This window comes from Rattus norvegicus, chromosome X (genome assembly GCF_021556685.1).
Source record: "Rattus norvegicus strain SHRSP/BbbUtx chromosome X, alternate assembly SHRSP_T2T, whole genome shotgun sequence".
NCBI classification, from domain to species: Eukaryota; Metazoa; Chordata; class Mammalia; order Rodentia; family Muridae; genus Rattus; species Rattus norvegicus.
In genome coordinates, this window is record NC_141554.1 from 41,487,907 (window position 1) to 41,510,632 (window position 22,726).

The 22,726-nt window shown below is 38.9% G+C and overlaps 1 protein-coding gene across 4 annotated transcripts in view; it reads left to right on the forward strand.

The window, feature by feature from the left end:
* Window positions 1-22,726, forward strand: part of Cdkl5 (cyclin-dependent kinase-like 5) — a 223,980-nt gene that overhangs the window by 98,726 nt on the left and 102,528 nt on the right. For all 4 annotated transcript variants that reach the window (NM_001421533.1, XM_087598823.1, XM_087598824.1 and 1 more), the window contains exon 4: window positions 17,213-17,258. In NM_001421533.1, the coding sequence (NP_001408462.1) occupies window positions 17,213-17,258 (46 nt within the window). The remainder of the gene's footprint in view (window positions 1-17,212; window positions 17,259-22,726) is intronic.

The window sequence follows — 22,726 nt, forward strand, 5'->3', positions numbered from 1 at the left end:
GTGAGTACTTTAAAAAGCCGACCAAGTCACTACTATATTGTGAAAGTTCAAGGTGAAGTGAGTACTTTAAAAAGCCAACTTGAATTACTTAACAGAAAATTGAAAATCTACCTTTACTCAGTACAGTTTAGGTTGAGTGTGTTATAAGTTAGTGTTGCTGCCATAGCAAGATAATCTTTGATGAGGTATAGTCTTCATTTAAATTTAAATTTTGTATTCTCCCATCAGCGTTGAATGTCCCATAAGCCCGGTGACCATCTGATTGAGCCTGTATTTGGCGTGCCTAGTTAATGCCATCTTGATTTTTAATTATTTGATCAATACAAGTGGAACTTTCATTTTCTCATTACGTCCTTATTGTTATAAAATAAGGGCGCAATGAAATGAAGAACAAAAATCACAATTCGCACAAACAACTGCAGTGCAGGCAGAGACGGTTAATACCACTTAACCACAGTACATGCTGACAGGCATCACTGCTGCATCATCTCTGAAATTTTCATTCATGTGACGATGCCAAAGTCTGAATTTGCTATGTACGAGGCCTCTTGAGGACATCTGTATATATTTGTATAAAGGTGTAGACATATGCAAATCCAGTATCTCATTTTATATAATCTTTTACTGTCGAGCCAGAATATTTTGAAAGGACATTTGTTTCTCCACATCACCATCCTCCTTTTCTCAGAAGATAAGGTCTTTCTATCATGATGACCTCTAGCTGTCATCCTTCCTCCTGACTAGGTAGGATTCCAGGTTACCACACCTAGCTTGTCTCTCTCCCTTTGTATTTGAAGAGATTCTCTTTGATGTGTGACCAGATTAGGGAAACTTGTTTGGGCATCTTATTTTTTTTTTATTATTAACTTGAGTATTTCTTATATACATTTCGAGTGTTATTCCCTTTCCCGGTTTCCGGGCAAACATCCCCCTCCCCCCTCCCCTTCCTTATGGGTGTTCCCCTCCCAACCCTCCCCCCATTGCCGCCCTCCCCCCATAGACTAGTTCACTGGGGGTTCAGTCTTAGCAGGACCCAGGGCTTCCCCTTCCACTGGTGCTCTTACTAGGATATTCATTGCTACCTATGGGGTCAGAGTCCAGGGTCAGTTCATGTATAGTCTTTAGGTAGTGGCTTAGTCCCTGGAAGCTCTGGTTGCTTGGCATTGTTGTACTTTTGGGGTCTCGAGCCCCTTCAAGCTCTTCCAGTTCTTTCTCTGATTCCTTCAACAGGGGACCTATTCTCAGTTCAGTGGTTTGCTGCTGGCATTCGCCTCTGTATTTGCTGTATTCTGGCTGTGTCTCTCAGGAGCGATCTACATCCGGCTCCTGTCGGTCTGCACTTCTTTGCTTCATCCATCTTGTCTAATTGGGTGGCTGTATATGTATGGGCCACATGTGGGGCAGGCTCTGGATGGGTGTTCCTTCAGTCTCTGTTTTAATCTTGGGCATCTTATTTTTTATCTTGATAACTAGATTTCAGTTTTTGAACAGTTTTGTTAATTACCTTTTCTGCACAGCCAACATTGAGTAAGTTTGTATTAATCTGTAACTATGACGTAAATTCTTTTTCAAAGTGTTTTTTAAATGGTACTAGAGATTGAAAAGAGGGCCTTGTAAATGGTAGGCAAGCACTCTAGCAATGAGCTACATCTCTCTCCAACTTTAAGTGACGCATCTTAAATCTACTTAACTGAGGTGTAACTAATACACACACACACACACACACACACACACACACACACAAGAATAAAAGTGACCTACAACACAGTAGGGTTAGAGGTGTAGCTCAGTGGTAGAACCCTTGCCTAGCTGGTGATAGACCCTAAGTTTCATCTCTAGCCCATGCAAACAGCAACAAAAGGCACGCCTGCTTTCTTGTACGAAACAAGATGAGCCATTTTCCGTGCCTTGTTTCCCTGTAAACACGTCTCCTCGCACCGTCCTTTGACATTGTCAGCCAGCGTCTGGTCAGGTTGATACTGACCGGCTCTAACAGTGAACACTGGCACATACTAGCAGTCCTCACAGTAGCTTACTTTTCGTGTGTGGTTTTTTGTGCATCTTTCATCTAGGCAGTCTAAGAGTTTTATGTGTTTCATTCTGATATTTTTGGCACTGAAATATCAAGTGTCAGCTTTTGCAGAAACTTTGATTTTTATTGTAGAAATAAAAATAGTTCAACTTCATTCTAAGTACTGTGAGACACTCACTGCCCTAAGGACTTAAAGATGCCATACTACATAGCTTCACAACTGTTAGCCAGCTAGCAATCTTATGGCTGTTCCAATACTGGGCATCTCTCAGATGGTGCGAATGTGTGATAGCAGTAGTTAGAGGTTCATTTTTGCTGGACTAAAGCAAGTTGCACACAGACTAGAAGAGGTGACTGTGGAAGAGAACCTTTTTAAAACTTATTTTAATCTGGACATGGTGCTGCCCACCTTTAATCCCAGCACTCTGGAGGTAGAGGTGGGCAGATCTTTGTGAGTTCCAAGACAGCCTGATCTACAGAGTGAATTCCAGGACAACCATTGGATATATACATGGTGAAACCATGTCCTTAAAAACCATATGTAAATATTTGTGTTTGTGTGGGAGTGTATAAGAGGGTGAGAAGGGCTGCTTTGTAGAGTTGCTTCCCTTTTTTACCTTTACATGCTTTACATGCATACTGAGCTTTGAACTCCAGTCACTAGTCTTGTATAGCAAGCATGTTTACTCAGTCAACTCACTGGCCCAAAAAAGAACCATTTGATTGTTTCAAGGAGAGAAGCACATCACACACACACACACACACACACACACACACACACACACACACACACACACACACACACACAACCTAGCACATTCGGCCATTCACAGCCCTGTTATGAAAGCAATCTTGACAGAGGAAAGCAACCTCAGCTTTGCAGTACATTTGGAAGACCTTCTGGAGGTCAGGGCAGTCAAGTAGCAACACATGCATTTACCATTTACCAAGGCAGTGTCATTTTTTTAGTACTTTAAGAGCTAATTTAAATTCCTGCCCACTAAAGGACTTCTGGTGAGGGCTAGGGCCAGAGATGAGGGATCTTATGTCTCTGAATTGTCATTTTTGAAAAAATTCTAAAGGCCAGAAGAACAATATTTTCAACTGTGTTTCCTAGGCAATACTGTGTCCTCTTTTCTTTTCTTTCCTTCATTTCATGTTTTCTTTTCTTTCTTTTACTTTTTTCTTTCTTTCTATTTTTTTTTTTTTTAGATTTATTTATTGTCTTAGTCACGGTTTCTATTGCTACAACAAAACACCATGATCAAAAAGCAAGTTAGGGAGGAAATCACACTTCCATATTGCTGTTCATTGTTGAAGGAAGTCAGGACAGGAACTCAAACAGGACAGGAACCTGGAGGCAGGAGCTGATGCAGAGACCATGGAAGGGTGCTGCTTACTGGCAGGCTTCCCCTGACTTGCTCAGCTTGCTTTCTTATAGAACCTAAGACTATCAGCCCAGGGATGGCACCACCCACAATAGGCCCCCCCATCCTTGATCACTAATTGAGAAAATGCCTTACAGCTGTGTCTCATGGAGACATTTCCTCAACTAAGACTCCTTCCTCTGTGATGATTCTGGCTTGTGTCAAAACCAGCCCATACAATTGACCCCTTGTCAACTTGACTCACCGAACACTGTCTTTTCTTATTCATATCAAATATCTCACATTAAAAGTATAAATAACTTTAAAAGTCCCACACACAATCATCACAAATTCAAACATATTAAAATTTCAGTCCCTTTATTTTTCCTATTAATTTATTCATGCACTTTACATCCTGGTCACAGGCCCTTCTCCTACCAGTCCTACCTCATAGATCCTTTCCCCCATTATCCCCTCCCCTTCTTCTTAGAGAAGGGGAAGCCCCCACCCCCGTCTCTGGCTAGTCCCAGAGATGCCCCACACCAATTTCTGTTCTCTCTCCTGCCCCCTCTTTTAACACCCAATTCCCATCCTTATTCTCCTCTTTCCCCCAGTTCCCTCCATTCACCTCCAATGTGTTTTATTTCCTCTTCTGAGTGACAGTCACGAATCCTCTCTTGAGCTCTCCTTATTAGTTTCTTTGGGTCTGTGGATTGTAACATGGTTATCCCATACTTTATGGCTGTCTACTTATAAGTGAATACATACCATGCATGCTCTTTTGGGTCTCGGTTACCTTACTCGGGATGATATTTTCTAGTTCTATCCATTTAAAATAGCCATTGTCTTTTAAATTCAAAGTCACTTTAAAATTTATTGTGGGCTCCAATAAAATAAAAAAAATAAACCAACTACTTTCTTAGTTTTAAGAGGGAAAATCGGGGCACAGTCACAACCAAATCAAATCAAATCCGAACTCCAATTATGCAATGTCTGGGATCTAGTCACGATCTTCTGGATTTCTCCAAAGGGCTTGGATCACTTTTCCAGCTCTGCCCTCTGCAGCACACACAGCTTGTCTTTTAGACTCCAGCTGGCTCTGCTCCACTAGTGTTGCTATTCTTGGCGGTCATCCCGTGGTATTGGCATCTCAAAAACTGCTGGGGTCTCTTGCTGTAACTGGGCTGCACTTTCACCAATGGCCTCTCATAGGTTCTCTTCCTGGTGCCAAGCCTTAACTTTTCTGCATGACCCCTTCAGTCCTCACTGAATTGTCTTCAACTCTCACTGAGGCTGCACCTGCACCAATGGCCTTCCATGGCCTCTCACTGTGCCAAGCCTCAGCTGCTCTCCATGACCCCCTTCATGCCTCCAAAACCAGTACCACCTGGGTGACTCTTACACATTACCAAGTCTGGGTGCCAATAGAAGGTACAACCATGTCAGCCACAGTTTTTCTGTGCTCTCAGGAAACACTTCCCAGATGATTTCACTACAACGATGCTGTTCTCTTCTTAATCACTGCTGAATTCCCAGCACTAGCTGCCCAGAGTGTCCTAGCAAAGCAAAGGTTTCACACTAGTAGTTATGGTATCTTGTTAATCACAGCTGATTCAGCTCTAATTAACTGGAACCACAGAATCTTAATTCAAAATAGCAAACGACGCTGATTGAGTCTTTAAACTTCCCTCTGAAACTCCCCAAACCAGGTCTCTATCTTCTGCACTGCTGTCAACATTCCCATTTTCCAAGCTTCTAAAGAATATCCCACTGAGCTCTTAACACTCAGTGGTGTTTTTAGCCCAAAGTTTCAAGGTCCTTCCACAATCTTTCCAAAAACATGGCCAAGTCTGCCACAGCAATACCCACCTATGCTAATGCCAACTTCTGTCTTAGATTGGGTTTTATTGCTATGAGGAGACACCATGACTACTGCAACTCTTATAAAGGAAAACATTTTATTGGGGTTGGCTTACAGTTTCAAAGATTTAGTCCCTTATCATCATGGGACAGATGGTAGCATGCAGGCAGCCATGGTGCTGGAGACAGAGCTCAGAGTTCTCCATCTTCATCCACAGGCAGCAGGGTGAGATTGCCACACCTAGCTAAAGCCCACCTCTACAGTGACACACCTCCAACAAGACCACACCTCTTAATGGTACCACTCCCTACGTGCCAAGCATGCAAATACATGAGTCTATCTATGGGGGTCATTCCTCTTTAAGCCACAACATTTTTATTCATGTACTTTATGTAACTGAGTGCTCTGTTGTGAGCCACCACGTGGTTACTGGGAATTAAACTCAACCTCTGGAAGAGCAAGCAAATGCTCTTCACCACTGAGCTATCTCTCCACCCCCTGGGAATACTGTGTCTACAAAAAGCAAAACAAAGGAATCCAGAAATGGGGATGGGATATAACTAAGTGGTAGAAAACTTATCTACTAAGATCAAGGCCTTGGTTTTGATGCTCAGCACCAAAAGAAAAAGGAAATGAAAAACCAACCTGGGAAGAACAAGTTTAGTTCTTGCTTTGTTGATATGCCTTTCCTTGTGTACCAAGACATAGATAGCTCTTTTTCTTCCTTTTTACAATTATTGCAGGGAAGTCCATTTCTTTGTTAGACTAGTAAATGAGGCCCAGGAAGAAGGATGACATGGGTCATCAGGATCTGTGTTTTCAATAGACTTAGTACAGATAAGTATTCGCAATCCTTCACTGTTTGCCTTTTTTGCTGAATGTATAGAGTGGTTATTTACAAATTTGCTCTAGCAAAGAGTCAGAGCCTGATGGTGCACTGTAACCCTAGTAAGCATTTCTTATGGGTTATAACTTCTCAGAGGCTGTGAACCATGCATGGGAAGTTGAGTTGGTTGGGGGCAAGATGAATAGCCCTGTAGTGGGAGGGTGAGTCAAAAAAACGGCTGCAGCTTGACAAACACATGAGACCTGGAGAGAGGAGGAAAGTAAAGGTTTGTCCTGTGTTCTGATCACCCAACGGTCTCGCCAACCACCTGGAGGTGGGACTGTGGTAGAGTTTTAAGACTGTGGAGTTTGGGGAACATTGAAGTGGATTAAAGGAGATCCTGGTGCTTGGGGATGCTAAAGGCTCGACCTGTGATGGGAGCATTCATATATATTTAGAAAGATTCAGATGATATAAGCCAGATGTAGGAGATTAGAAGAGAGATTCTAAATTTCTGGCTACCATTCACTGAGATTCAGAATTGGGAACAGGTCCAGGTTTAGTAGAGGAACATTGAGAATGATTAGGCATTCTGTCTGAATAAATTATACTTTTGTACTCCCATTTTATGTCTCAACTAAATATTCACAGAGGGCATATCTGGCTTACTGAGGGTAAAAGGTATTCTACGTTTTATGGACCTAAAGAAAAAAATCAGAATTTGTTGCATAGGAGTTACCACTGACTTGGCTTGAAGATAGTTTTCTCCATAGGAAGTGCCACTGTAAAATGCCATTTCTCTGCTAGAGATGTGTTTCAGTTGGTAGAGTACTTGGTTAGCCTGCACAAAGCTCTGGGCTCCATCATTGTACCACATTTGAAAACAACATGGGAGTAGGGATGTGGAGATGCTCTAGTTGTAAGTTGATATGGTACCTGCCACACAGTTCTGAACACTGAGCTTGGATCCTCAGCACCTACATAAAAATGAAAGACTTAATGACTGGGACTGTCACCTCAGCACCGAGGGTAGGTTTTATGGAGCAGAGACAGTTGTATACCTGAAGCATATTGGCCAGTCAGCCAAGCCAAATTAATGAGTTTCCAGTTCTATAAAAGACTGTCTAAAAAATTTAAGGTGGGGGCTAGAAAGATGGCTATATTGGCAAGAGCACTTGCTCTGCAGAGGACAGTTCAGTTCCTAGCACTCACATGGTGGCTTACACCTCTGTATGACTCCAGTTCTGGGGGTCTGATTCCTTCTTGTGTTGTGTATAGGCACTGCACACATGTAGTCTACTTACAAGCATGTGGGCAAAACACTCATATAATTTATTAAATTTTGCTTTTTAAAGGTAGAATACGATTGAGGCAAGACACCCATTAATCTAATTTTGATGTCAGTTGTCATGCATGCATACTAACAAGCACACATATGCATACCCACAGGAGCATGTACATGTAACACATGCTGTGAAACCACTGCCCGACCCTTAGTGTAATGGTGCATATCAATGAGCCTTGCTCTTTGACAATAGAGGTCAGAGGAGCAGAGGTGCAAAGTCATCCTCAGCTACATAGCATGCTTGATGGCAGCCTAGACTATGTGAGACTTTGCCCGCAGGGGCCAAAAAGAAAAGAAAAACAACCCCCCCAAAAAAAAATCCCTAAGAAAAACACAAAACTTTCTTTATATCTATTTTGGTTACATGCTGTTAAAAAGTATTAATGTTTTCATGAGACTGCTCATTTTAAAGTCTGAGCATGAAGTAGTAAAATACATAGAATTTGTCCTATATTCCTCACTAAATAGTAAGGTTTTCTTAGATAGAAGTAAATTCAAACTGAATGTAGTTCTGAGTTCATACCAATGCTTGTTATGGCACTGCCTCAGCAGCATGAGTCTTACTAGCAATTCTGTTGCATTTTGGTATAGATGATGGTTCTTAGCTAAATTGATTTGGTCAAATAGAAAGTGTCACTGAATTTTTAACAGAAAAGTAAAAAATATGTTTTAATAGCTTTTAATATATGTGTGTGTTTCCATAATATGTATCTGTGTACTTGAGTATTATGTATGCTCCATGTTTGTGTATGTGCACCACATGTCTGCCGTGCCCATGGAGACAATAAGAAGGCTGTGAGTCCCCCTGGAACTAATGTTATATCGGTCATTGTGAGCCATCTCTGTGTATATTGGGAAGCAAGCTCTAGTCCTTTAGAAGAGTTCTTACCCATTGAGCTCTCTCTCCAGCTTCCCTTTTGGTATATTTTGTCATATAACATCTTACTGGAGTCATTGTAAAAGTAACCATTATTTTGTTAAAATGGGTGTAGTTTTTTTAATGCCATGATTAATAGTTTTAATACTTTTTTTGAGAATTGATCTTTTAATTTTTGCATTTCCAATTAAAATTTCACGGAGTCCTATTCCCAAAGAACTACAGGCAACTATTGACTGCTGGGAGAAGAGAATTAGCCACTCCCAGGGATGAGGATTTATTGATTGTCCAGTGCAGGGTGGTCAGCCTTGAAATTAAGTGTACCTACACACACGTATACATAGTGGACCCACCAGGTTTTGTTTGAGTGTACTTGTACACACATATATAGATATGTGTATGTAACTAAAGCAAAAGGGGCTATTAACTTGAGAGTGGGATGACATAGGAATTTCGAGGGAGAGGTTGGGGGAAGTGAAGGAGGAAGTGATATAATTCACTTTGAATTAAAATCATTGAAAAGTAAAATAAACATTTTAAATTGTAAAATTTAAATATATTCAATTTGTTTGGCGAACTTTGCCTGAAATAATTTCAAACTTTCAGGTAACAGGCAAGTCTTTAAAAAAGTAGGATAAATTTGTTGTTATTGCTGCTGCTGTTGTTGTTTTGAGACCTAGTATCACTGTGTAGATTTGACTGTCATGGGCCCCACTGTGTAGACCAGGCTAGCCTGGAGCTCATAGTGATTTACCTGCTTCGGCATCCCAAGTGTTAGGATTAAAGGTGTGTGCCATTATATCTGCTAGGTGACCAGTTTGGTGGGTTATTTTTTGTTTGTTTGTTTGTTTCTTTCTTTTTTTAAAAAGAAATAGTATCTACAAGTGAATACCAAAAATTATTTAAAATGATTAAACAGTTATGAATAGACCATCATAAAATGAGTATTTAAAATTAGTAGCAACAGTATTGGCATTTGGTACTAGATACTCTTGTGTTGTAGGGACTGCCCCATGCACTGTTGAACATATGGTAACACCTGCGTGTCCCTTCTCCTACATGACAGGTAAAAGCAGTCTCAGTTGTCTTGGAAAAGGGGGTACATTCAACTGAGCTGCACTTCGTGGGTTTCTGCTTCTGCCTCAGATACACATTGATATTTTTTAAAAGAAGAAAAACGTTTCTCCCTCCCAAATGTGTACTATAACATGCTACTTAGATAATTTTTATTGTCTAGACAATTGTAGAAAAAAATCTGTAGGGGGAATGATGCAATCTAACTCCAGGAGAGAGGTAACCTCTGGAGAAGGCCATTGGTATGGCTCAGTGGGTAAAGGCCCCTGCTTCTAAGCCTGAAGCCCTGAGTCCACTACCAGGACTCACATGGTAGAAGGAGAAAGCCATCTCCTGGAAGTTGTCTCCTGACCTCCATACGCTCAGCACCGCCTACCCTTCCCCAAAGAAATAATGAACAGCAATATTTTTAAGTACCCCTAGAAAGAGGTAGTTGGGAATGAATGAAGCTAAGTTTGTGATGTTTTATATGTCCAAAAGCAAGGATAAAACAACACACACACACACACACACACACACACACACACACACAGACACAGACACACGCCACAAACAAGATATGTTCTGCTGCTGAGTCTGGAGTGTATATTTTTCTGTACATTTGCATGACTAACCTGTTTTGAGCTTCTGTGGTACGTCATACAACATCTGTTGCATTTTTCAACTTGTGTCATGAATTTTCCACTTACTATCATGCACTGTTAAACAGCATCTGATAGACTTCTGTGTACAGGAGCCAGCTTCATTGACTCCCTCATGTCAAACCCAGCAGCAGAAAACCTTACCCACGGCAGAGACCCAGCAGGCATTTGTTAATTGACAGATTGAGATGTCTTCCTTCCTGCCTATGCCCAATTGTTTCCTTCCTGATTTGGTCTCACATATTTAAATTTAGAGGTAACCCTGCCTTTTAGACTATGGTAGTTTTCAAGTAATCCAATGCAGTTCACAAACACTAGCATTTATCATTGTATATAATAGGTAATATTTTGTATTTCTATGGAAAAGGCATTACACATGTATTCTACCTGCCTTGAAATATATATCATGCTTCAATTTGCTTTCATTTTATAATTTTACTCATAATATAAAAAGTAATCGCAGTCTGTTATTTTTGAAGATGTTCATAAAAATAATGATTATAGATAATCATGAAATATTTATGCATTTAATAAAAACATCCCTTAATATAGATAATAACAGCTATGATTAGGAACATGCATACATGTTAGAACTTATTACCCTTTCCTACAGTATACATTCATTTATTGCTTGTAGAGGTCGTATAAGACTACCATGCTTGAGAAATGACACCCAGAATCAATTAGGGTTTGAAATCTCAGTTCTCCTTTCTCTTAGCTGTCTGTGGTGCTTTTAGCTTATGCTTTTGTACGAGGAAACTCAGCATCCTTATCTCTCTGCTTTAACACACAAAGTTATGGGTTTCTGAATGCCCTCTTCATACTTATGGCTCATTATTTTTTCCATTTTTCCATTCTCTTCAGCATCCTCGTCTCGAAAGTGTGCAGGACAAGATCCTTAGAGTAGTGATTTGAGGATTGTATGAAATAATCCATGGGAAGTGCTTAGGATGAGACCTGATATAAAAATTATTTCTAAAATGGTAATCTAGAATAAAGCTTATATTGGCCTCGTATTGTGGCTCATGCCTATAATCCCATAATTTGAGAAGTGAAGGCAGGATGGATGATCAAAAGTTCAAGGCTAGCCTTGGCTACATGAGATTCTGTCTGCCTTTAAAATGAAAACAAAGTAAGTTTGCCTTTCTGGATCCCATACTAGCCAATAAAGTTTGTCTGTGACTAAAATTTTGTTTCTACTTGAGGGGGGCATGTGAATGTGTGAACACTGACTATTGGAGAACTTTGCGTATAACATGTGGAATGACTGAAAATACTTTGGTTATCGTTGTATCCCTTATGTAGATGAAGAAAAGCATTTCTCCTAGGAAAGAGTCTCCTCGGAGAATAACTAGAAAATGAATTATTGAATATAACCTTTGAAATAACTTAGTGTGTGAGGAGAAGACGAGGAGAGAAACAGTGGTTTCTTTTTCCTGTTCCACAATGCATGCTGCATATTTTAACATAGAAAGCAAAATGACTTCGGGGCTTTCAACACTCAGCAATAGGAGTGACTGTAGTCTCTGTCCAATATGATTAGAGGCTGGTTTGTTTGTAATGGAGTTGAGAACTTGATGCAAGAATAACTATAAGCCTTCCAGATCTTCTCCAGTTCGGTACTACTCAGAACACACATTTTCTCCCGTTAACTCCGCATGCCACGTCCCACCTTTGCTTTTTTGAGACAATGCCTCCATGTGAACCAGATTGGTCTCCAAGCTCTTGCCTACTGCTTCTGTGTTCTCAATGCCAAAATGACAAGCCCGTGGCAACCATACCCTGCTGAATCTTTTTCATTTCACTGGAAAAAAAAAAAACCCTTATTCTAGGAAATGTTGAACGCTTCAATATAGACATGGTAAAATCCAGAAACCTTTATCTAAAAATTATCTCATCCTTCTTTTGTGTATTCTAAAGCAATCTTGAAAATCTAGTTTTGAGGTAAAATTAAGGAGGATGTAGAATTATGAGATCTGTAATGACCATTAATGAATTGTGGATATAGTTTATCTCATTCTTCCTTTGCTGGTTAAAATGTCTGCTTTGAACTGCCTCATTTTAAAACTGAAGCAGGACACTGAAACAAGGAACAGATGAAGACTATCTTGCTAACTGCAGCTGGTGACATTCTGTTGCAGACATTGTGGGGGCAATGGTATGCTTTGGGAAATAAACTGAACTTAAAGCACAAGTTCTTCTGTTATTTTCATGTCGTTTCTTCTTTGCCCACATCTATATTGTGGATAGCATCTCCGGGTAGTGGTAGAACTAGTAAAAGTGTTTGGCATGTCGCCTCCTGCCTCTCCATTAAGTGCCTATAAAGATAGTTAAACAGAAAAACAGAAACTTTTAATAGTTCCGTGAATTAAAAAGAAATTCAAAGATTGGTGACAAACTCTAGGGAGAATTTCATTAGCAAGAGTAGATTAAAAAGCACCCTTGGATGTCATGTTATTTATTACGCTTTCTGACACCAGCTGAGGCAAAAATAGCCAAAGAGAGCAGGGAAAGACTTGCACCCGTGTGTAAAGTGGCTGACAGGCAGGCAGGCAGTCATCTTACCAAGGAACTGGAGTTCTCAGTTTCCCACTAGCCCACTTAACATCCGGATTTCCAGATCATTTCAGAGACTAATGTGCTCCAGATACATAAAGTAAGGCAAGAAATAGTGAAGGCTTGGAAAACACATAGAATATCCACAAAGAACTGTGGGAGCCATCAATACCAAGGTACTGGGCTCTACAGCCAGCACAGGAAAGAGCAAATGACACGTACTCAGTTGGCTTCTTTTACAGAGAACCCTTCCCACATAGTCCAAGGTCAAACTAGCCAAGCCCAGTGAGAACGATGGTGTTCGATTGAAAGCAGGCTCTGACTAGCTCAATTTTTATTTGAACTTTAGGTCGCTGAAAAATCCATCTTCCCAGTTTGCTGGCAGGTGCCAATCTTGTTGACTTTCTTTCCATTGTGGTAATAAGAATGAGGTTAAAAATGGGGTGTGGGCAGAGGAGGACTACAAAAAGAGGAGTCCAGATAAAATGTTGCCTTGAGATTTCAAAGCAACAGCCAGTCTTGAAAATGACTTGTATACCAAGCAAATTAAGTCAAGACATTTATGATACCTCCTGAAAGGAGGCAGTGGAGATTTGCTCTGTATAGGACAGAATAAACTGAACAGGAAGCAAATTCAAGACTTTATCGAGATAAAGAAGGATGAAGAAATATAAAGGGAACAAATGAAGAGCAGAGTAGCGAGCACTGATTTTGAATAGCACTCACTGAATGGTTACTAAATAGTAACTGCCTACCTGATACCCTAGGTGTTGGTGCTGTAATACTGAACAAAGCAGACTAAGCAGTTACGGAAGGTACATTTGGAAACATATGAGGTTTATAGTGAATGTTACTAGAAAATTTTGAGTGGCTACAATAATAAGGCTATTAGGAAAAACTCCTGAACATCAGTAATTTTCACATATTAGTTCAGAAAACAGACGTAGATTTCTTCTAGAATATACACAGATGGTTTCATTTTTTTCTTATTTCAAGGAAAAGAAATGACCTAATAGAATCTTGATGTTAAAAAAATAAGGTACCCACTTTGGAACAAAAGCCAAATTGGACTTAGACATTTTCTAAAAATCAGAGAGCATCATGGCACTTCTTTTTTCGTTGTTGTTGTTGTTGTTATTTTCTTATTCTGTAAAGATAGTAAGAGATATGTGATGGGTACTCTTTTATTTTTTATTAGATATATTTTTTTACTTACATTTCAAACGTTATTCCCCTTCCCAGTTTCCTGTCCATAAGCTCCCATCCCTCCCCTTCCCCTCCCCATGCAGGTATTCCCCCTATACAGCCCCCTTATTGCCCCTCCATATTCCCCTGCACTGGGGATCCAACCTTGGCAGGACCAAGGGCTTCTCCTTGTTGGTGCCCCCAACAAGGCTGTTCTCTGCTACACATGCAGTTGGAGCCCTGGGTCAGCCCGTGAATAGTCTTTCGGTAGTGGTTTAGTCCCTGGAAGCTCTGCTTGGTTGGCATTGTTGTTTTTATGGGGCTGCAAGCTCCTTCAACTCTTTCAATACTTCCTCTAATTCCCCCCAACGGGGTCCTGTTCTCAGTTCAGTGGTTTGACCTCTGTATTGGACATGCTCTGGATGTGTCTCTCAGGAGAGATCTATATCCAGTCCCTTTCAGCATGCATTTTTTAGCTTTACCAATCTTATCTAGTTTTGGTAGCTGTATATAGATATGGGCCACATGTGGGTCAGGCTCTGAATGGCCGTTCCTTGAGTCGCTGCTCTAAACTTTGTTTCCATATCCACTCCTATGGATATTTTTCCCCTTTTAAGAAGGAGTGAAGCATCTGCATTTTGGTCATCCTTCTTGAGTTTCATGTGTTCTGTGCATCTAGGGTAATTTGAGCATTTGGGCTAATATCCACTTATCAATGAGTGCATACCATGTGTGTTTTTCTGTGATTGGGTTACCTCACTCACTGATATTTTCCAGTTCCATCAATTTGCCTATGAATTTCATAAATCTTTATTTTTGATAGCTGAGTAGTATCCATTGTGTAGATGTACCACATTTTCTGTATCCATTCCTCTGTTGAGGGACATCTGGGTTCTTTCCAGCTTCTGGCTATTATAAATAAGGCTGCTATGAACATAGTGGAGCATGTGTCTTTGTTATATGTTGGAGCATCCTTTGGGTATATGCCCAAGGGAAGTGTAGCTGGGTCCTCAGGTAGTGAAATGTCATTTCTTTTCTCTGTTTAGAGCCTTCTATGCTATCACTATAATTTATGTTAGAAAGTAGCAGGTCTTTGTGGGATGATGTCGGAGGTGCGCATGTGTGGGTGATATATATATATATATATATATATATATATATATATATATATATATATATATATATATATGGTGTGTGTGTGTGTGTGTGTGTGTGTGTGTGTGTGTGTTCATCAGGTGCCATCCACCTTGATTCTTTTAGACAGGGTCTCTCAGATTGTCACGGAGCTCATCGAGTAGGCTAGACTAGTCAATGAGCCTCAGGAAAATGTCTGTCTCTACCTCCCCAAAACTGAGCTTACAAACTCATGCCATAGCACCTTACTTTTTTACATGGAGTCTGGGGATCAAATTCAAGGCCTCAAATTTGCATGGTAAAACACTTTACCAACCTAGCTATCTCCTCAGCCTAAGCAAACCTCTTCAAAGCCTTTAATTTTTATCCTCTCGAAAAAATAGCTACTACATGTATTTCTTGCAAAGCATTTCATTCTCAGTAAAAATATAGATTTCTAGCATTGGTGACATGAATGGTACTTTATAGGGTTCTTCTGAAGCTTACAGAAAATCTGTGAATGCCAGTTTTTCTTCCCTCAGATTAATTTATTCTCCCTCCCTCTTTCCCTTCCTCCTTCCTTCCTTTCTCCCTTCCTTCCTTCCTTTCTTTCTTTCTCTCTTTCTCTCATTATTCTTTTTAGCCTCTAAACATGCTTTCAAACCCAAAGCTGCACCTCAAGCCATTCCAAAAGTTCTGTGGCTGCCCACTGGCTGCATGGATGAAGGTGTTCATGTCATAGGGAAAAAAGGGTACTGCCTCAGAAAACCAGTCAGAGATACATTTATGATTGAATAAAACATAATACAAATCAAGCATTCAAATATACAAAAACCATTGGAGAAAAGAAATTTTATTAAATGGTGAAGCAATTGACTATGTAATATAGTTGACATAATAGCCCATATGTATATAATTACAGGTTAGGTTTAACAGCCAAAACCTATTAGATTTATCCAGGCAAGTGACAAGAAAACCAGGATCTAGAACTCCAGATTAATGTAAAAGTTTAAGGTACCAGTCATTTAAAGTGGTCCTGGCATAAGAGCAGGTTGGTCAGTAGCCTACACCAGATTAAAGATGACAAGAAAGCTCTGAGCATAAATCTAGAATTTGTCTATAAGGATGCTAAGCTATAACAATTACACGTCATCACTAAAGGGGAAAATCAGTTCAACATTTAGAAATGATATTAAATCTGGAGTCTCTCACTTTGTTGTGTGCTAAAGTAAATTATAGTTGAATAAAGATTTAAGGAATGAAATAGTTAAAATATGAAACTGCAAAATATGAAGAAATAACCATATTCAAGTAAGGACTTAGGGCACAAAACTGATGGTCAAAATTACAAAGGCCAGTCATATCAGATTTGATTGTGCATAGTCTACAATAGTTCAGTTTGGCAACAAGTTTTTACTCATGAATCAGTGTTAAAATAAAATTAGCTCTGCTCAAGTTCATTTTATTTACCAGGTAATAGAAAACCTAACAACCTGGATTTGTTTCATGGGACCTCCATGACAGAAATAGAGGATCAACCTCGTCAATTGTTCCTTGACCTCTGCACATGCACTGTGGCAAGCATCCTCAACCCCCAATAAATAAACAAATGTAATTAATGAAAAGCCTCATCTACTAACATTACGTTTAATGATATTCTTTTAAATAGAGGTATTTGTTTTGGCACCGCTTGTGGATTAGATAGTCTATAGTGCGGAAGGACGCTGTGAAGGGGGTGTATTTGGGCATGCCAGCCTGGGTGTGTGTATTGGGAACTTTTAGCATTTGTAGCCTTTGACCCATCTATGCCACTGTAGCATTTGTTCAGGAAATGAAGATGCTCTTGGACTATGTTCGTTGACAGACTATTTAAATAGCTATTACAAATGGAGTTTGAAGCAGTTTTTTTTTTTTTACCATCAGGTATAAATCTTATTCATATAATTCGAAGTGACATACACAACCTTGTAATATATACAAGGTATACAATATTATGATTCCAAGTTGAGAAAAAGGTTACTAAACCGTTGAGAGTTATATGACTATTTCTGGATGTCCTCTTTATTTCTTTTATGTCCTGTACTTTTGAAGACATTGATAGTGAAAATGTATGTTTCATGCATAGCATGTCAGTGTCTGTTCTTTGCCCCCTTGCCACCCCCTTTCTTAAGCTTCCTTGGCAATGTCTCTAAAGTGGGTGAGAAAGGTTTCTGAATCAGAGCAATGGATGGATGGAGATGCTTGGTCTTTGTCTTAGTTCCTCTGCCCACAGATAATTTTGATTCCCAGTTGGGATTGGAGAATAATTTTCCCTCTGCCTCTTTTTCCTTTGCAGGAAACACATGAAATTGTGGCAATCAAGAAATTCAAGGACAGTGAAGGTATATATACATTTTTACTTCTGTATGCTTTTTTGTAAGAAAACTGTGTGAGAGGCAGGTTTTAGTTATTAGACCTCTAGCCCTGTGATTTTTAAATCATAACCTTGGAGAGTGAACGCAACTTGTTTATTATCATGCTAATTTACTTTGAAATCTTTCCTATCTCAAGATATTAGAACATCTATTGTAATTACAGTCAAGGGTGGAATTTTTGCTCCAAAGGCCAGATAGAAGTTTTCTTAACTATATGTTTCCACGTAGATGACAATGGAAGAGCTGATTAAAAGCAAATGCTTCTGTAGTTCCCATAAGTAATGAGTGTGGTTATGAAAGATGCAGCATTTGGTCTCAGAGTTCTCCAGGCCCTAGTCACAGCAAGTAATACAAGGATAAGTGGGAGGCAGGATGGAGAAGGGACATTTTTATATTTAGAACCATTTATTAAGAGAATAAGATTTTCAATAAGAAATACCATATTTTCGGGGGGTATCTTGATCACACTTTTAGACTGTTTCAAATGGAGCATTAAAATTCTCTGCTGGGCAAGACGGTTTCAAACAACCTTAGCAGTTAACTCTTACCTAACCGAAGGCAAAGAAAACCAGACTGATAATGAAAGTCTACATGGCTTTTGAGCTTTAGGCCGCAGTACAGAGACCACAGACAAAAGGCTTTCTAATCCCACACTAGTGCTGTATAGTGAAGCAAGTCTTACAAATTCTTGTGTTAGTGAGGTACTGCATTTTCGGCTTTCACAGGTTTCTGTAAAATCTTAAAAAGTACTCCATTGTGACATTGAGTTGCAAACTGCCATAGGAAACAGGTTAAAAGGCATCAGCCTCTGTATCTAGTGCAAAACCTGTAGATAGACAACATAGCCTGTCTTCACTGATGCGCATCTCCTAAGCACTTCAAGGCAGCAGCTTCTATGTTTATGAACAGTCTCATCCCCCTAACCTCAGATACTCAGAAAGCATAGAGTAACAGAGCTTGCAAAGTGGAGGCTCCTAGGATAGCTTCCACAGCGTTTGATGTAACTAAGCTATGATGTAACTAAACTACTTATGTGGAGCACTTGCATATTACTACCTAGGGCCTTGAGCAGCCATTGTGAAGCCAGTCTTAAAGGAAGGCACTGGGAAATGCTTTTTAGCTTATTTTGGGAGGCGGTGTGCTTAAAACCATGTGCCTATGATCTAATGGAAACAGTTGCCCCTGGGTAACCCACTGTGAGACCATTGGAAATAGGCTCTTTGAACAGTGACTTTAGACTAATGACAGGTGGTCCAGAGACAAATGGTGATGTAAAAAGAGTGATTGCAACAGAAAATCAAAGCAGCACTCTTGCATGTGTATGGAGACTTCTGACTCTGTGTTCACCTTTAAGGTCACATTGGCCAGCTGCAAAGTAATAATGACTAGCAGATCTCCAAAAAACATTTTTTTGGCATTGGGTCTTAAGGTAGACTAAGCTTGCTTAAAACCCTATTAGATCTAGTCCTGTCTTCTATGTCTTTACTCTGTTCCTCTGGCAAGAATACTCTTAATAGAAAGAAATGGTTCATGTCTGATGACCAGCTCTTTTACAGTGTGAATTATGCATAATAGTTTCACATAGTTGAGGTTGTCTATTGATGGCCTATGTAAACTATGATAATATAAAATCTGTTTTATTACCTGAATTTCTACCAGGGTATTACAATAAAAAAACAAGAGTATTCTGATATTGTTCTCATTGTCTAGTAGCTCTCAAACATTCTTTTTATTAGTTGCCATAAAAATTCATATTATAAGAGTGATTATTCTAGATCATACATGTCCAAATTTTTCTGAAAACAAATGAAATAATTCTATAAAAGCACTGATAAGCTTAAGCTGAAATGGAAATTGTGCTTGGTCTGACTGGCATTCACATTAATGTTCCTAAGTATTCTCTAACTAATGATATTCAGAGAGTGTATGAGAATATATACCACCTTTTGGTAGCTTTAAAAGACTATAATAATGTCCTACTGTCCTGTTAACAGGATATGGATCTCAAAATTTGTGTGAAATATTTTATTTTTAACTTAATCTAGATAAAAATTATTTTATTTTCACTTTAAAATGTGATTTAAATTTGAATTTTATTTTATATCTTTTTAAATTTAAATAAAATTTTATTTTTCAGGTAGACCACTTTTTAGTGCAAAATACCTTTATTATCCAAGAGTAACTGATTACTGTTTAAAAGACCTGATTTTTCATGGTAAATAAAAGAGTATGTTGTTACTTTAACTGGAAAAATTAAAACCAAAATTCTGAAAATAAGTTTATTTTATAGTAAATACAATTTCTATTATAATAGCAACTGTGTACTAATTTAGATTCTAGCAAAATTGGGTATTATCTTCTAAGCAGGAAAGTCAGTTTTATAGTAAAGTTGCATAATTAGCTCAATAAAAATATAGCAGAAGACTTTGTCAACTTTCTCTCCTTTAATATGTGTGTCTTCATGTCTTAGAAATAATGTATTTTGTATCTATGAGTGCTTTGCCTACAAGTATGTATGTGTGTGTATCATGTACCCATGGAAGTAAGAACAGGGCATTGGATCCTGTAGAACCAGAGTTACAGAGAATTGTGAGGTGCAAGAATCAAACTAGAGTTCTTCAAGATCAACAAATACTCCTAACCTCTGAGCCGTCTCTCCACTCTTTCCCTGATTCTTAGCTGGTAAAACTCTGCCAGATCATTTATCAGTACCATTGCGTATGAGTTTCCCTGCAAGAGTTTAATGCTCTAGTTGAGAACAAAAACTTCTGTTGGGAGAAAGAGTATAGACTGGGAATGGGGCTCAGTGGAATTCCCAGCTGCCACCCCTACCCCCAAACAAAAAGGCATGTCTGAGTGATAACAATTTTTTTGTCTCCTTTTGTTTTGTTTCTCCTCTTTTAGTAAACACTAAACAGGACCATGTTGACCTAAAATGAAGTTACAAAAACACGCATGAATTCCCCGTTTTTGAACAGCTTAAAATTCTATGAGAAAGTGACTGGTTGCATGCAGGACAGTCATGCCTCTTTTACACCAGGGGCCAAACTTGCCTCTCATTTCTATGGTTTGGATTTGGGACCCACAGCTAGCTAAGAGTGTTGGATAGAGGGTTATTTGTTGCTGCCTTTTCTACCTCAGCACCTTGCACAACAGCCTCCTCCAAGTACTGTACAACCAAGGAGTCATTCTCCACTTTAGAGTTATATCTTGATTTCTGCACATCCTAAAGCCTTAGCTTAAGCTATTTTCAACAGAGTTTTGAGGTACAGAGCTTGTGTCATTTACTTGATATCGTGGTTTCATTCTTCTTTCCCTGTCTCCATTTGTCTATAAAGAATTTGATAACAAATTTTATCAGAGCTGATTTCCTTGTTGGTTTTTCTTTTATTATTTTAACAACTTCTACATTTTGGCATATCATTATAAATCTGGCGTCTCAGAATTCTTAACAACACTCTAAATGATGACATAAATTTCTCTATTTATGTATGCTTCCACAGAGAAAATTAAGTATAAAATACCTAACAAGTCAGTGGTCTCTACTGAATTAATTCTGTTCATTATTTGGATATTCTGTGAATAAAAAATGACCACAGACTTCAAAGGGGGATTCTTTGATTAAATGATGTTTCCAGATTGTATAATAAGTATTTTAGCCAAATTCTCTTTAACCTTCCTATAACTGCAGTCTTGAACATTTGACATTTGATAATCAGATGGTAATATCATCAGATCATCATTATTACTTACATTTGTTTGTTTATAATATGTGTTGTAATACATGTGACATATCCAGTATCTGGAGATCAGAGGACAACTGTGGGTATCAATTTTCTCCTTTCATCTTGTGGGTCCTAGGGATCAAACTCAGGTCACCAAATCTTAGAAGCAACCCCTTCACCCCCTGAGGCTGTCTCATTGGCCCTGGGTCATCATTCTTATATAGAGACATAAACAAAATTTATTGACGAATCCAGCAGTAGCAATTTAAACTAGGTAGTTTTTGAATAGTAGCAATGAAAAATACTCTCTACTAAACCTTTATGTTAAGGAAACATGTAGTCAGAATTTTTTATTTATATTTTGATCCTCCTTTTAATTCTTTTTACTGTTATCTTTCTTTGAGGAATGAAAACTTCTCTCTGCTCACCACTGAGCTTCAGTACATGGCTGCCTCCAGTGAGCTGTGTAGTCATACATGTTTCATTGGGGTGTTTGATGATGTTAGGTCATTTCTCTGCTTTTATATCAAATAAAAGGGGGAGCATTTTCTTTCATGTTGCTTGTTTCTTATAAAAGTTTTTCTTCTGAAATGAACATAATTTATATCTTTAATTATTATGAAATGTTTAGTTAATCCTATAGTCTTTCCTCCAGTTGATTCCACTCTTATTTTTACCTAGAGACTAGAAAATTCTATACTGGTCTCTTAGTTTGCATAATGCTATAAAACGAGAATTCATGAATTCTAAACTTCAAGAGCCTGAATTCTGGACAAGAGAGGCCTTGAAATAAAAATGTCCAGCCTTGATTATCTGAGCTGTAGCACTGGCTACTCCTGGTACTGTCATACTTGCTTTTCTGCCCAAACCAGATCTCTTTCAAACCTCAGGAATTCTTGTAAGATTTGGCAACATTTTGCACTTTTTGTGATTTCATAAAATTTCTCTGTTCTTTAACTTGTCCTTCATCTCTAAAAATTGAAGGTCTTCATCTTTTTTTGGTACATAAAACAGTGGCGTCACCATTCAAACCTCTGTGGTCACATTGATTGCCCTGCTGCTGCTGTCCTGTCTTCAATCAGGGCAACCAGAATCAAACATGGTACCCTATGGTTTCGTTCAAGGATGGATTGACTTTTCTTTTTCATTATATCCATTTATAAGTCTGTTTTGGGGGCCTCTTTGGCTCTACAAAGATGTCAGGTTTGTGGTTTCATAAAGTAGGTTACAGCTATTCCTGGATTTCTTTTCCAAGCCCACGGTTCTTTAAAAATAGGGTTACAATAGTTTCTGCTGATCTTTAGATTTTTCTTTTCATCACTGACTTATCTTTGAATTTATTTTGCTCCTGTGAGCTTTCTTCTTAAAAACCTGCTATCTTTTATTTTAGTGAATCTCTTGATTTTTAGGTGTGTTAACTTGACTCAGTGGTAAGCCTGTAGAAGTAGGCCAGGGTTTTGTTTGTTCTTACTGTGTATTCTTTTTGTTGCTGTCACTTTGTCCTGGGCAGGGTGGATTGTATACTGACTGCATAGAACTTTGCCAGAGTTGCTCGTGTCCTTAGCAACCCCTCCAGTGCTGCTTTGGTTTTGCTTGAGATATGATATTGGTATGTAGCCCAAGATAGCCTGAAATTAAAGTTTCATATATTCAGTCAATCAATCTACTAACCTCCCCCTCTCTCTCTCCCTCTCCCTCTCCCCTTTGAAC